The 15062-nt window shown below is 33.1% G+C and overlaps 1 protein-coding gene across 1 annotated transcript in view; it reads left to right on the forward strand.

Moving 5' to 3' along the window:
• The window catches only part of COL4A5 (collagen type IV alpha 5 chain), a 223403-nt gene that overhangs the window by 65997 nt on the left and 142344 nt on the right, over positions 1–15062 (forward strand). The window contains exon 2 of the mRNA XM_012750437.2: positions 7850–7909. Within this exon, the coding sequence (XP_012605891.1) occupies positions 7850–7909 (60 nt within the window). The remainder of the gene's footprint in view (positions 1–7849; positions 7910–15062) is intronic.

Consider the following 15062-nt stretch of genomic DNA (forward strand, 5'->3'; position numbering starts at 1 on the left):
TATGAGTTTATTTCTGGACTCTGGACTATATATCTGTTATGTCATTATTATACTGGTTTGATTACTTTAGGTTTGTATCAAGTTTTGAAATTGGGAAGTATAAGTCCTTCAACTTTGTTCTTTTTCAATATTATTAATATTTTGGCTTTTGGGGTTCCTTGCAATACCATATAAATTGCATATTCATTTTAGGATTGTTTTTTTCATTTTTACAAAAAAAAAGACAGTTGGAATTTTTATAAAGATTGCCTTGAATCTGCAAAAAAAAAAAAAATGGGAAGTGTTACCATCTTAGCAATATGAAGTCTTCTGATCTATAAACATGGGATAATTTTCCATTTATTTAGGTCTTCTCTAAATTCTTTCAACAATGAAATAACTTTTTTTGCTTTCTACAGTATAAATTTTGGATTTCTTAAGTTTATTCCTGAGAATTTTATTCTTTTCTTTTTCCTTAGAGATAGGATCTCACTCTGATCCCCAGGATAGAGTGCAGTGGCATGATCATAGCTCACTGTAACCTTAAACTCCTGGGCTCAAGCAATCCTTCTACCTCAGCCTTCTGAGCTCCTGATTAAGTGGGACTAAAGGCATGTACCACCATGCCCAGCTAAGTTTTAAATTTTTTAGAGACAAGGTCTTGCTGTGTTGTCCAGGCTAGTCTCAGACTCCAGTACTCAAGCCATCTTCCTGCCTTGACCTCCCAAAGAACTGGGATTACAAGAGTGAGCCACTGCGCCTGGCCAGAATTTTATTCTTTTTCATGCAGTTGTAAATGGATTTTTCACTTAATTTCATGCTAGTATATAGAAATATAGTTGATCTTTGTATATTGATCTCGTACCCTGTAACCTTGCTAAACTCGTTTAGTTGCTCTAATAGGATTTTCTGTATACAAGAGTCTATCATATGTGAATAGAGGTGAATAGAGCTTTACTTCCTTCTTTTCAATATGGATGTTGTATATTTCCTTGCCTAATTGTCCTGGATAGAACATCTAGGATTATGTTGAAAAGAAATGACAGAGTAGACATCCGTGTCTTCTTCCTGGTCTTATAGGGAGATGATTCCGTCTTTCACCAGTAAGTATGATGTTAGTTGTGGGTTTTTCGTAGCTGCCCTATATCAAGTTGAGAAAGTTACATGCTATTCCTCTTTTGATAGTAATGTTTCCTCTTTTATTTCTGATTTGAATAACTTGAGTCTTTTCTTTTTTTCTTGGTGCTTTGTCAATTTTGTTGATCTTTACTAAGAACCAACCTTTTTTTATTTTCTCTATTCTTTTTGTATTCTCCATTTCATTAATTTCAGCTAAACTATTTTTTCTTTCTGTCTCATTGATTTAGGTTTAGTTGGCTGTCTTTTTCTAATGTCTCAAAGTGGAAGGAAAGTTTATTGATTTGACATCTTTTTATATATAGACATTTACTGCTATAAATTTTCCTCTAATCACTTCTTTAAATGCATTCAGTATGTTTTGATATTTTGTAGTTTTATTTTCATTCAACTCAAACTATTTCTAATATTCCTTGTAATTTCTCCTTTGACCTATAGGTTAATTAGGAGTGAATTACCTCTTTTCTACATGCTTGTGAATATCCCAAATTTCTTTTTGTTACTGATTTCTAGTGTCATTCCATTGTTGTTGGAAAACACATTTTGTATGATTTCAATCCTTTTAAGTTGCTTGATATTTGTTTTATCGTCTAGCATATAATTTATCCTGGATAATGTCTATGCATTCTCGAGAAAAAAATACATTTTGCTATTGTTGGGTGGAGTGTTGAATAGATGTCTTTTAGGTCTAGTTGGTTTATAGTGTTCGAATCCTTTATGTCTTTGTTGATCTTCTGATTCACTATTCTACCCATTATTAAAAATGGAATATTGAAGTCCCTAACTTTTGTCAAATTGTCTATTTCTCATTTCAATTCAGCCAGCTTTTGATTCTTGTATTTTGGGGTTCTGTTGTTAGGTGTATCTATGTTTACAATTACTATGGTTTCCTGTTAAATTGACCCTTTTAGCGTTATAAAATGTGCATCTTTATCTCTAATAAGTTTTTTTGTTTTAGAATATATTTTGTCTGTTATTAGTATATCCACTCCAGCTTCCTTATGGCTGCTGTTTACATGTTTGTATTTTTTCTATTCTTTTACTTCCAATCTTTTTTTGTATATTTTAATCAAATACATTCTGTTGACACCATCAGATCTTGCTTTTTATAAAGTTTGACAATCTCTGGCTTTTGTTTGGCTTATTTAATCCATTCATATTCAATGTTATTATTAATTTAGTTGGATTTTTGTCTGTCATTTCACTTTTTGTTTTCTGTGTCTCATGTAAGTTTTGTTTGTTTGTTCCTCTCTTTCTCTTTTACTTTTTATACAGTTACAAAGACTTTAGGATACTTGAACTTCTCTCCCTCTGTCCTGACTTACATTGTATCACCAGTGTGTTTTATTTTTATATTTTTAATGCCACAGTTGTTTTTATAATTGTGTTTTGTAGTTAGTATTTATTTAAATTCAATCATAACGTCACCACTTTTTTTTGTTCTTCATTCTTCTCCGTATTTTAGACCATACATTTGGTTTCTTTTTGTGGGGTTCTGCTGGAGGCACACTTTCTCAGTTTTTGCTGGTCTAAAAATATCTGACCTTGTTCTTGAAAAATATTTTCACTGGGTAAAGAATTATAGATTTGCAGTTTTCTCTTAGCATACTAAAGATGTTATGCCACAGTCTTTTGGCTTCCATTATTGCTGCTGAAAACTAATTTGTAAATTAATTTTCACTCCCTTGAACGCAAGCTGTCTTGTCTCTCTTGATGCTTTTAAGGTCTTGTCTTTGCTTTTATGTTCTGTAGTTACGCTCTGTTGCACCTAGTTTGGGATTTCATATTTCTTCCATTGGATCTCTTTGACATCTTAAATCACACATATCTTTAATTTTTTCATGAAAAATCTTAGGCATTGTTTCCTTAACTATTGCCTCTACCCCATTCCTTCTCTCACCTCTTCTAGAACCCCAATTACCTGTATATTATATTTCCTCACTCTGTCTTCCATGTCTGTTAACAATTATTTCATATTTTTCATATGTTTTATCCCTATGCTACATTGTATGTAATTTCTTTTTAACTTTACCAAATCTTTTAACTTTACCATGTATCTCTTCAACTGTATATAGTCTGTTGTGAAGCCCATCCATTGACTTTTAAATTTCAATTATTATAGGTTTTACTTATAGAATTATATTTTGTTTCGATTTAGCTGTGTCATTTTAAAAAACAATTTCCAGGTCCCTTTATTATTTCCAGGTTTTAAAAATGTATTTCATAATTGTAAAACTAGTTTTTATATATTTTGTGTCTAATAATTTTAATATCGGAAATCTTTGCTGAGCAGTTTCTGCTGTCAAGTGTTTCTTTTGGTTTTTGCTTGCAGTATTTTGTTTCCTCTTATGCTTAATGACTTTTGAATGGGACAACTCATTTTCCTTTCAAAAATGATGTACTGACATCTTTGACGTTTACTAGGAAGATATGTTCATCTACATAGAATTTGTATGTATTTCTGCCTACCCTCCAGGAGGTTGAAGCAGTCACAGTCCACTCTAAACAATTTCTTAGTTTGAGGTCAGTGAGCCTGGTAATGCTAATCTGGATTGCAAATCTGTGTGAGGACCGGTTTGAGATTATAGTTTTTCAAGGATCTTTTTTCCTGTGTTTCTCTGCTGAGAACCAAGATAACTTTTCTTCCAATTTCCTGGGAGTGGGATTGTGGGGTACACCCTTAGTCTAAAGAAGTTACTTATAAAACAGAATTGGAAATTCTCGATGTTTGGCATATACTCTCAGGACAAATGTTGTTTCATTGGTCAATTCACTGTTTTTTTCCTCTAGATTTTAGTTTGATAAACCCTTTTGTGCTTCTATTTGATGGTTTTAGAAAGATGGTTCTATATTTTCCCACACATTTTTAGTTTTTTTGGCATATCAGTCTGGATACCTAACTAGTTACCTTATTAGAATATTTCTTATTTTTCTATGCCATTATTTTGTAGTATATGTCTTCTTGGAACACCTAAAACAAAACCATGTAGAGATTTTTATTAAAATTTCAGATTTTGCTGTTCAACTTCAGGCTTACTGAAATGGAATTTCTAAAATGGGTTCCTGGTATCTGAATTTTTGAGAGGTTCTTTAGATGACCCTAATACAGATAGAATTTGTTTTGATTTATACTTTTAAGTCTAATATCTGGTATTTTTATTGTAGCAGCCTGAGTTCTAAATTTATTATTTTCTATATTTATCCTAGCACCATATCTTGAACAATCCATTATTTTCACATCTATTTGACATGCCAACTTTTATCATATAGTAAGTGTGTGTGTGTGTGTGTGTATAGCTCTGTTTTTTGGCCTTTCTATTTTGGTTCATTGAGTTGCCTAGTCTTTGAGCAATATCATACTATTTTAATTATTATAGTTTTATGATGTGTTTTACTGTGTGATAATACAAAACCTTCCTTATTTTTTACTTTATCATTTTCTCCCACAAAGTAAAATATTAAAAATATTAATATAGTTGCATCATTTTCTTGCTTTAACAATCTTCAGTGATTTTGAAGAATTAAATAGTTTTTTTCCATAGTTTTGAAAAGGTGGTTTTTTGGCCTTATCTCCTATACATTTTTTATATGGACTTAGAAAGCCTTTTAGACTGAGGTTCTTCATATTCATTTTACCTTATTCTTTGGCCCAAATAATTTTAAATCTTAAACTTAGTGCTGAGCATGATCATTTTTTCTCCAGATAGTTTTGTGCCCAACCTTCCAATTGAAGTCCAGGTATTTTCTTCTCTATAGAGCCTTTATTACTATTCCAAGGCTCAAGGGAGCTGTCTTAACTTTGATATCAGTTATTTACAATATCATTCATTTTTTTTCTTGGAAAATCCTACAGAATCACAGACTGTCAAAGCTAGAAGCTACCTAAGATGATCATATTGTCTATGTTTGTCATTTTACAAATGAGAGAACAGCCCTAAAGTATGGGGATGACTTGTCCATGATCTTCTAATGATTCCACTGCTGAAGTAAACTTAAGATAAATTTCTCGTATTTTAGAGATCTTTCCATTAGCATTGTCTGCTATATCATTTCATTATATTTTAATTTTATTTTCATTTGTTTGTTCCTAGTTTCTTTTAAAAAATAAAAACTAACAAGTTCCTTTAAGACACCACCCATATCTACACATTTTTTGTACAACTCATAAACCTAATATTGTGTTTGTGCTTATTAGACACCTAATCAATATTAATTGATGTTGGTAAAAACAAGTTGTTCCATTAACCAGATGTCAAATTGAGGCTATTTCCTTGTGGGTGCCACTATTATAACTGTATAGAAAGTGGCATCTAGTGGTTGGTGTGTGTATTACAATCACCTGTTTTTTGTTTTGTTTTGTTTTAACCCATGAGTACCAATCATTCTTATAACCTAAGTGGAATAAATAGAATATAACTTAAATTTTAAAATTGAATTTTAACAAAGTTATCTATAATTCCCAAATGTTTTAATCAATGATCTCTCCAAAGTATAACTATGTTAGATTAAGAAGTATAAAAAGAGAATTACTAATTTTTGTGATTAGTAATCTCACTACTTTGTGAAAAATATTATGTAAATATTCATTGTGTAAAATTACTTGTAAAATTACACGCAAGAGTATTTAAGGCTTTGTTTGTTTATAAATTATATTACAAGTTGGGGTCTATTATTGGATACAGAGAAGTAAAAAATAAAATTGTAAAGAAAGGTCACATAGTATCTGGTACATAATATTGAAAGCCTAGTAGGCAATTAGGCTTTACATTATTCTCAGGAGCTTGATTTGGATTTAAAAGAGGAAGGTCTCTCAATAAAGGCTAAAGATGGAAAGTTACATTATCTTTTACTTACAACAACAAAAACTCATGCACATATATTCACATATAAAGTACAGACATACATTTCAAAGTCAAATGCTAATAGTTATTCTTACATTAATAGCCATTTTGTATTACCACTTCCCTTTACCCCTCCATTGATGTGTGAATATTGACAATATACACAATCTAATTCAGTGACAATGACCATTGGCGGTTCTTATCTTGTGAACTTGTGAAGTATCTTCTTTTGAATGAGTATGTTTTACATTTTGTGAATTCCATATTTATGTTTGTACAAAAATATTATGCATTGTAAATTAACCTCTGTTCCTGGCACATCGTAATATAATTTTTCATATATGGGTTCATCCTTCCCATTAGAGAGCAATGATGTATTGTCTTTGTCTATCTGCACCTAACATAGCATAGTGGCTGGCAAATAATAGATGATCATTAAGTATTATTGAGTTAGTTATATATTAATATAGTTATATATTAGTTATATATTAATGTATATATAATGTATTAGAGGGAGCTATGTCTTATTCATCTTTATATGTCTAGTGCTTTGCTAGTTTTCTGGCCTCTAATAATACTCAGTTCACATTTGATGAATGAGTAAGTCTGAATAAACGTATTTAATCTGTAATGTAGTTAGCATATAATACTAAAATCAGACTGTAAAACCTAATCACCTATGGGTAATAAATAATGGCTGCATAACACACTTTCAGTTTGAAGTGTCAGGAGCACATCTTTTATTGGAACAGCTTCTTACATTGTGACTGAGAGACTCATCCAACATCAAGCCATTGTTGTTTGTTCTTATAACCAGAAAGAGAAATTTCAGCGGTGGCCCCTAGTTGCAGCTGAGTTGGTTAGGAGTGCTGACTAAATGGATGAGGTCAGTACTTTGATAAAGGGTGGGGAAGGTACTCTGGTAGTTTACTAGAGTAAAGGAAATCATGAAATGTTGAGCAGGAGGCTAAGGTATTTTTTAAGTCATAGGCTCTGAAGATTGAGCATTGATGAGCATTATTTGGTATTTATATTACATGAAGGTTTTAGTAAGTCAGTCTGATATGTTTTTGGTGAAAAGCACACCACCTGCTTGTTCATAAATACTGAGCTATCTATATATGATAAACAAATTTGTTTTTCTAAGCAGTTTTCTAAGAGTAAAGGATAGTTCTGGATGACAGAAGTCATCTACTATCTCCTTGTCTTCCATAGGTTTTTATTTTAGAGGACAATATTTTTCTGGCTTCCAGCCCTCAGTTCCTAAAGGGAGTGAATGAACTTGCTAGTAGTGGCTATTTAGGACATCTAGGCTGTGGGAGCAGCTTTTGTTGTAAAGCTTAGAGCTGTTAGAGACTGAGCTACTATTAGTGATGAGGAAGGCAGTGGGAACAAAGAAAAGAAAGGTGGCAAAAGATAATGTTATATAATTTATGCTCCATGATTGCTCATGAATACAGAGAAGCTGGTGATTTGAAGTGTTAGGCATCCTTGGCGGGTTGCCAAGGTCATTGCTAATATAGATTGAGAAGTAATTTCTTACAAGTGATATTAGAAAAAAAAAGAGTTCTTAAGAGCTTGGACAAGTGGCAAATCATATTATAGGGAAGTTGTAAGAATTTCTTTTCCATTTTAACATCTTCTTACAAAGATATTTTTCACTTTAAAATTATAAAAATTACACATGCCCATTTTGCAAAGTTTAAACAAAAATGTATACAAAATAGGTGAAAGCTTCCCCAGAAGTAACCATTGTTAGTAATTAGGTATATATCCTTTGAAATATTTTTCTGGTATTTACAAGTCTAGATTGTTAAATGCTGTTGAGCTGTAAGTTATTGTTTGATTTTCAGTTTCATATCTGATGATTTTCCGTTTTCTCTTCCTTGTAGGCTTGCTATGGGTGTTCTCCAGGATCAAAGTGTGAATGTAGTGGTATAAAAGGGGAAAAGGTAAGATCTGAGATTGAACTTTGAAAATTTAATAGAACCAGTAAAATAGTGTTTTTAGTATATGTATATTTAACAAAACAAGGCTTCTATTGCAACAGTTTAGTAAATCAAGTGAATTCTACTAGACTGCTAATTTAGAGCGCCTATTAGACTATATCTTAGGGATCAGCAAACATTTTCTTAAAAGGCCATATAGTAAACATTTTAGGCTTTGTGGGACACATAAGGTCTCTGCTATGTATTCTTCTCTCCTCTTTTTTAACAGCCCTTTTTAAAGTGATTAAAAAATATTCTTAGCTCTTGGACCATAGAAAATAAATAAGCCTCTGACTACATATGTTCTGAGAGCTATTCTCTGCCAAACTCTGATCAATGTTGTTGAAGTTACCAACTTAATAAGCAAAATGAGGGGAAAAATGCTTAGGGAGGAAACAAAACATTTATCAGGCTACTAATCTGTGCTAGATACCAGGCTGGACAATTTTATGTATCTTTATTTAGCCTATGCAGGTTAATAATAGGTGAATGTCTATTTTTTACCTTATTTTTCTCACAGCTCCTATTATATAGCTATTGTGATGATAAAGTAAGTATTAGTGAGGATTAAATAGCATAAACCTAACTACTATGAATCAATGACTGACATCGAATTAGAAAATTAAAAAGGGATAGTGAATTATAGCCTAAAGAGAGTTGCACTAGGAGACGGAGGATCGTACTTTAGTCTCCACTTTTTGGGGTTCAATAAATATTTTTGAATGAATGAGTGTTACTAATGATATATGAAGAAATTTGGGGCAATTTCTCTAGGGTATATTCCACTTAGAGATATAGAAGTTGCATTAGCATGTTAGAAATGCTTAAAAGTCTTGGAACAAAGAAACCTATTTGTTTGTGTTGTAATCCTCTATTTCTAAGCACCATTTGATCATGTAATCTACTTTCCCTCTAACAGAACACCTATTAATATTAATTGAATAGTATTCTACAGAATACTTATTTGAATAACAATAGTTTGAAGGGAGTAGTTTTGCAATAAGAGTGCTTTCTGTAGTGGTAAAAAGACCAAGCAAGATTAATTTCAGATTAACTCTTCTTGAGATAAGAATTAAACACTTCTTAGACAAAATTTAATAGCTATTTGATAGCACAACACAGGAAAGTAACTAAAGGAAGAAAGTAGAGAGGATTCTACCCTGGAAAGAAAGGAAGTACATTGGGTTAATTTGCATTTGTATGGCTTTCTCCTGGGTATACCTCTCAATCTGCATAGCAGAGGATAGCTAGAACTCAGACAAAAAGCCAGTCTCTTGCTGGCTTGAGAAATCACTGGACAGATTTGAGGATGCCTGAATGGCTGGAAAGTGAGGGGGAATATGCTGGAATAGAAGGAAGAGACCCAAAATTTGCTTGGCGATTCAACACAAATATTTGGTTGAATTCTAACCCTTATATATAGAGAGAGGTAGATTAATACAACACAGCAAAAAGGAACAGATGGAAAGTTGCAATAACTAAGCATAGATTTAACTGCTGTACATTGAAGGAAAACAGTTTTAAGTTTGAGTTCAGCTGAGTTAACTACTGTATTTCTCAAAACAAAAGTTCAATCAATACTCTTCAGAGGAAGATAAAAGAATCCAGAATCTCTACATGTTACCTACTATGTCCAGTATGCAATTAAAACTTACCAGGTAAAAGTGATCCATAGTCAAGAAAAAGACCAATTGATGAAAACCAACTCTGAAATAACACAGATATTACAATTTGCAGACAAAGATTTAAAACAGAAGAGATAAATATATTTGTTGGTTTAAAGGAAAATCTGCTCATAATAAGTGAACAGATAGGGAATCACAACAGTACACTGGAAACTATATTTAAAAAAAGGAAATCTAGATTTGAAAAGTAAAATACAAGAACATACAATTCACTATATGGGTTTAACAGCAGAATGGAAATTAGAAGGAATAGTGATCTTAAAGATAAATCAGAAGAAATGATCCAATCTGACAGCACATAGAAAAAAGTGAAAAATAAAAATAGGGCCTCAGTGACCTGTGTGACAATATCAAATAATGTAATACAAATGTAAATGGAGTCCCATAAGAATGGGAGAGAAAGAATAGGGAAGTAAAACTAAAAACATAAATAATGGCATAGTAATAATGGAAAGAATTCTCCATGCTTGGTGAAAAATATAAATTTATAGATATAAGAAGTTCAGCAAACCTCAAGCAAGATAAAAACAAATGAAACTACACCTAGGCCTGTCATAATGAAACTACTGAAAAAAACAGAAGTTAGAAGAAAATCTTGAAAGAAGCTAGAGAAAATTCACATTATATACAGTGGAACAATAACATGAATGATGACAGACTTCTTACCAGAAAGACTGGATAATGTATAACAACGTAAAAACATCATTAGGGAATTGAAAAATATCTGCAGATACAATTATTATATACAGTGAAAATACACTTCAAAAATAAAGGCAAATTTAAGACATTTTCTGATAATTAAAAATATATAGAATTCTTCACCAGTGTACCTGCACTAAAAGAAATATAAAGAAATATCTTCAGGCTAAAGGGAAATATCACTAGATGGAAGTTCGAATTTACAGGAAGGAATAAGAAGCACAAGAAGTGATATAAATGCACATAAATATAAAAGACTATATTTCCCCCTCAATTTATTTAACACAAAAATCTGTTTAAAGCATAACAGAGCATCAAACTACACAAAGCCAAAACTGACAGAATTAAAGGGAGAGATAGACAAATCCACAATCATAGTTGTTGAGATGTAACATTCCTACATCAGTCATTGGTAGAACTAGGAAAAAAGTCAGTAAAAGCATAGATGATTTGAATTCCACTATTTGTTAATAGTGGAACCTCAACCTTATGGCCATAAAAAGAACTCTATATCCAACAAGTAAAGAATATGATTTTTTTCAAGGGCACATGGAATTTTCACCAAGATAAACTATCTGATGGGCGACAAAATGAGACCCTCTAAATAACAAAAGGTTGAAAGCATCAGTATCACAATGGAATGAGTAAGAAATCAGTAATAATAAAATTTGTAGAAAATCCTTAACTATTGGGAAATTAGAAAACATTATTCTAAATAACTGATGGACCAAAGAAGAAATCACAAGGAAAATTATAAAATATGTTTTTCTTGTATTCAAAAGCAATGTACTTAAAATTGTAAGATGGGACCAAAATATCAACTAAAGAGGCCCTTCTAAGAGCTGTAAGACGAAAGAAGCAAGTAACTTACAAGGGAAAGCCAATTCGAATAACACCAGACTTCTCTAATGAGACTTTACAAGCAAGGAGAGACTGGGGCCCCATTCTCACTCTTCTGAAACAAAACAATGCCCAGCCTAGAATCTTATTCCCTGCAAAACTAAGCTTCGCATATGAAGGAGAAATAAAGACTTTCCCAGACAAGCAAAGCCTCAGAGAATTCACCAAGACAAGACCAGCCCTACAAGAAGTACTCAAAACAATGTTACACACGGAACACCATAATAAAAACTCACGAATATAAAAACAACCAAAACCCAAAGATTAAAGGCCACATATTACTATGGCTCAAGAGAGAAATCAAAGCAACAACATCCAACCCAACAGAATGAATAGTAATCTACCTTACCTATCATTTCTCTCAATAAACGTGAATGGCTTAAACTCTCCACTCAAGAGACATAGGCTGGCTGAATGGATAAGAAAATACAGGCCAAGTATATGCTGTCTTCAGGAAACACATCTAACCTGCAAGGATGCGTATAGACTAAAAGTAAATGGGTGGAGATCAGTATTCCAAGCAAGTGGAAGCCAAAAGAAGGCTGGCGTGGCAGTTCTAATTTCAGACAATTTAGTTTTTAAAGCAACAAAAGTAGTGAAAGACAAAGAGGGTCATTATATAATGGTGAAGGGCACAGTTCAACAAGAAGAGATAACAATTTTAAATATATATGCACCCAACTTAGGTGCACCAAGATTCATAAAGCAAAACTTACGGGATCTAAACAAATTGATTAATACCAATACCATAATCACCAGAGATTTCAACACTCCACTGACGGCACGAGACAGATCCTCCAATCAGAAGATTAACAAAGAAATAATGGACTTAGACAAAACTCTAGAACAATTGGAACTGACTGACATTTACAGGACATTCTACCCAAAATCCACTGAATATACGTTCTTCTCATCAGCTCACGGGACATTCTCTAAGATTGACCATATCCTAGGACACAAAGTAAACCTCAAGAAATTAAAAAAAATAAAAATCATACCATGTATCTTCTCAAATCACAGTGGAATAAAAGTAGAAATCAACCCTAACAGAAACTGACATTTCTACACAAAAACGTGGAAATTAAACAACCTCCTACTAAATGATTACTTCATAAATGAAGAAATCAAGATGGAAATAAAAAAATTCTATGAAGAAAATGACAATGGAGAGACAAGTTATCAAATCCTCTGGGACACAGCTAAAGCAGTTCTGAGAGGAAAGTTTATCTCCATAAATGCCTATAACCAAAAATCAAAAAGATCACAAATAGACAATCTAATGAAACGACTCAAAGAGCTGGAAATAGAAGAATAGACCAGCCCCAAACCAATCAGAAGGAGTGAAATCAACAAGATCAAATCAGAACTAAACGAAATTGAAAACAGGGAAGCTATTCAGGAGATTAATAAAACAAAAACTTGGTTCTTTGAAAAAATAAACAAAATAGACACGCCATTGGCTAAGCTAAAGAAAAGCAGAAAAGAGGAATCTCTAATAAGCTCCATCAGGAACAAAAAAGGAGATATCACAACTGATCCCAAAGAGATACAAGATATAATTTATGAGTACTACAAAAATCTTTATGCACACAAATTAGAAAATGTGGAGGAAACGGACAAATTTCTAGAAACACACAGCCTCCCTAGGCTCCACCAGGAAGAAATAGATTCCCTGAACAGACCAATCTCAACAGCTGAAATAGAAACAGCAATTAAAAATCTCCCTAAAAAGAAAAGTCCTGGTCCAGATGGCTTCACACCCGAATTTTACCACACTTACAAAGAAGAACTAGTACCTATCTTGCAGAAACTATTCCACAACATCGAGAAGAACGGAAACCTCCCCGACACCTTTTATGAAGAGAATATTACTCTGATACCAAAACCAGGAAGGGATGCAACAAAAAAAGAAAACTACAGACCAATATCCCTAATGAATATAGATGCAAAAATTTTCAACAAAATCTTAGCTAACCGAATCCAGACGCTTATCAAAAAATTAATCCATCAGGACCAAGTGGGCTTCATCCCAGGGGTGCAGGGATGGTTCAACATACGTAAATCTATAAATGCAATTCACCACATAAACAGAAACAAAAACAAAGGCCACATGATTCTTTCAATAGATGCAGAAAAAGCTTTTGACAAAATTCAACACCCTTTCATGATACGAACACTTAAGAAAATAGGCATAGAAGGAACATACCTAAAACTGATACAAGCCATATATGAAAGACCCATAGCCAACATCATACTGAATGGGGAAAAATTGAAATCATTCCCACTTAGAACTGGAACCAGACAAGGCTGCCCACTATCTCCACTTCTGTTCAACATAGTGCTGGAAGTCCTGGCTACAGCAATCAGACAGGAAAATAGAATTAAAGGTATCTAAATAGGGGCAGAAAAGATCAAACGTTCACTGTTTGCTGATGATATGATATTATATTTAGAAAATCCTAAAGATTCAACCAAGAAACTCCTGGAACTGATCAATGAATTTAGTAAAGTCTCAGGATACAAAATCAATACACAGAAATCAGAGGCATTCATATACGCCAACAACAATCAAATTGAGAACCAAATCAAAGACTCAATTTCCTTCACAATAGCAACAAAGAAATTAAAGTACCTAGGAATATACTTAACCAAGGACGTAAAAGACCTCTACAGGGAGAACTATGAAACACTAAGGAAGGAAATAGCAGAGGACGTAAACAGATGGAAATCCATTCCATGCTCGTGGATCGGCAGACTCAACATCATTAAAATGTCTATACTACCCAAACTGATCTACAGATTCAATGCAATACCTATTAACATCCCATCAGCATTCTTCACAGATATAGAAAAAATAATTTTACGCTTCGTATGGAACCAAAGAAGACCCCGAATATCAAAAGCAATTCTAGGCAACAAAAACAAAATGGGAGGCATTAATATGCCAGATATCAAACTATACTACAAAGCTGTAGTAATTAAAACAATCTGGTATTGGCATAAAAATAGGAATATTGACCAATGGAACAGAACTGAGAATCCTGATATAAAACCATCCTCATATAGCCATCTAATCTTTGACAAAGCAGACAAAAACATATGCTGGGGAAAAGAATCCCTTTTCAATAAATGGTGCTGGGAAAACTGGATAGCCACCTGTAGAAGGCTAAAGCAGGACCCACACCTTTCACCTCTCACAAAAACCAACTCACGCTGGATAACAGACTTAAACCTAAGGTACGAAACTATTAGAATTCTAGAGGAAAATGTCGGGAACACTCTCCTAGACATCAGCCTGGGCAAAGAGTTTATGAAGAAGTCCCCAAAGGCAATCACAGCAGCAACAAAAATAAATAAATGGAACATGATCAAACTAAAAAGCTTCTGCACAGCCAAAGAAACAGTCATGAGAGTAAACAGACAACCTACAGAATGGGAGAAAATTTTTGCATCCTATGCATCCGATAAGGGACTGATAACTAGAATATACTTAGAACTCATGAAAATCAGCAAGAAAAAATCAAATAATCCTATTAAAAAATGGGCAAAGGACTTGAACAGAAACTTTTCTAAAGAAGACAGAAGAATGGCCAACAAACATATGAAAAAATGCTCAACAGCTCTGATCATCATAGAAATGCAAATCAAACCCACAATGAGATATCACTTAACTCGAATGAGAATGGCCTTTATCAAAAAGACCCTGAACAACAAATGCTGGCGTGGATGCGGGGAGAGAGAGGAACACTCCTACACTGCTGGTGGGACTGCAAACTAGTTCAACCTCTGTGGAAAGCAATTTGGAGATACTTTAAAGTGATACAAGTGAATCT

This window comes from Microcebus murinus, chromosome X (genome assembly GCF_040939455.1).
Source record: "Microcebus murinus isolate Inina chromosome X, M.murinus_Inina_mat1.0, whole genome shotgun sequence".
In the NCBI taxonomy this organism is placed as follows: domain Eukaryota; kingdom Metazoa; phylum Chordata; class Mammalia; order Primates; family Cheirogaleidae; genus Microcebus; species Microcebus murinus.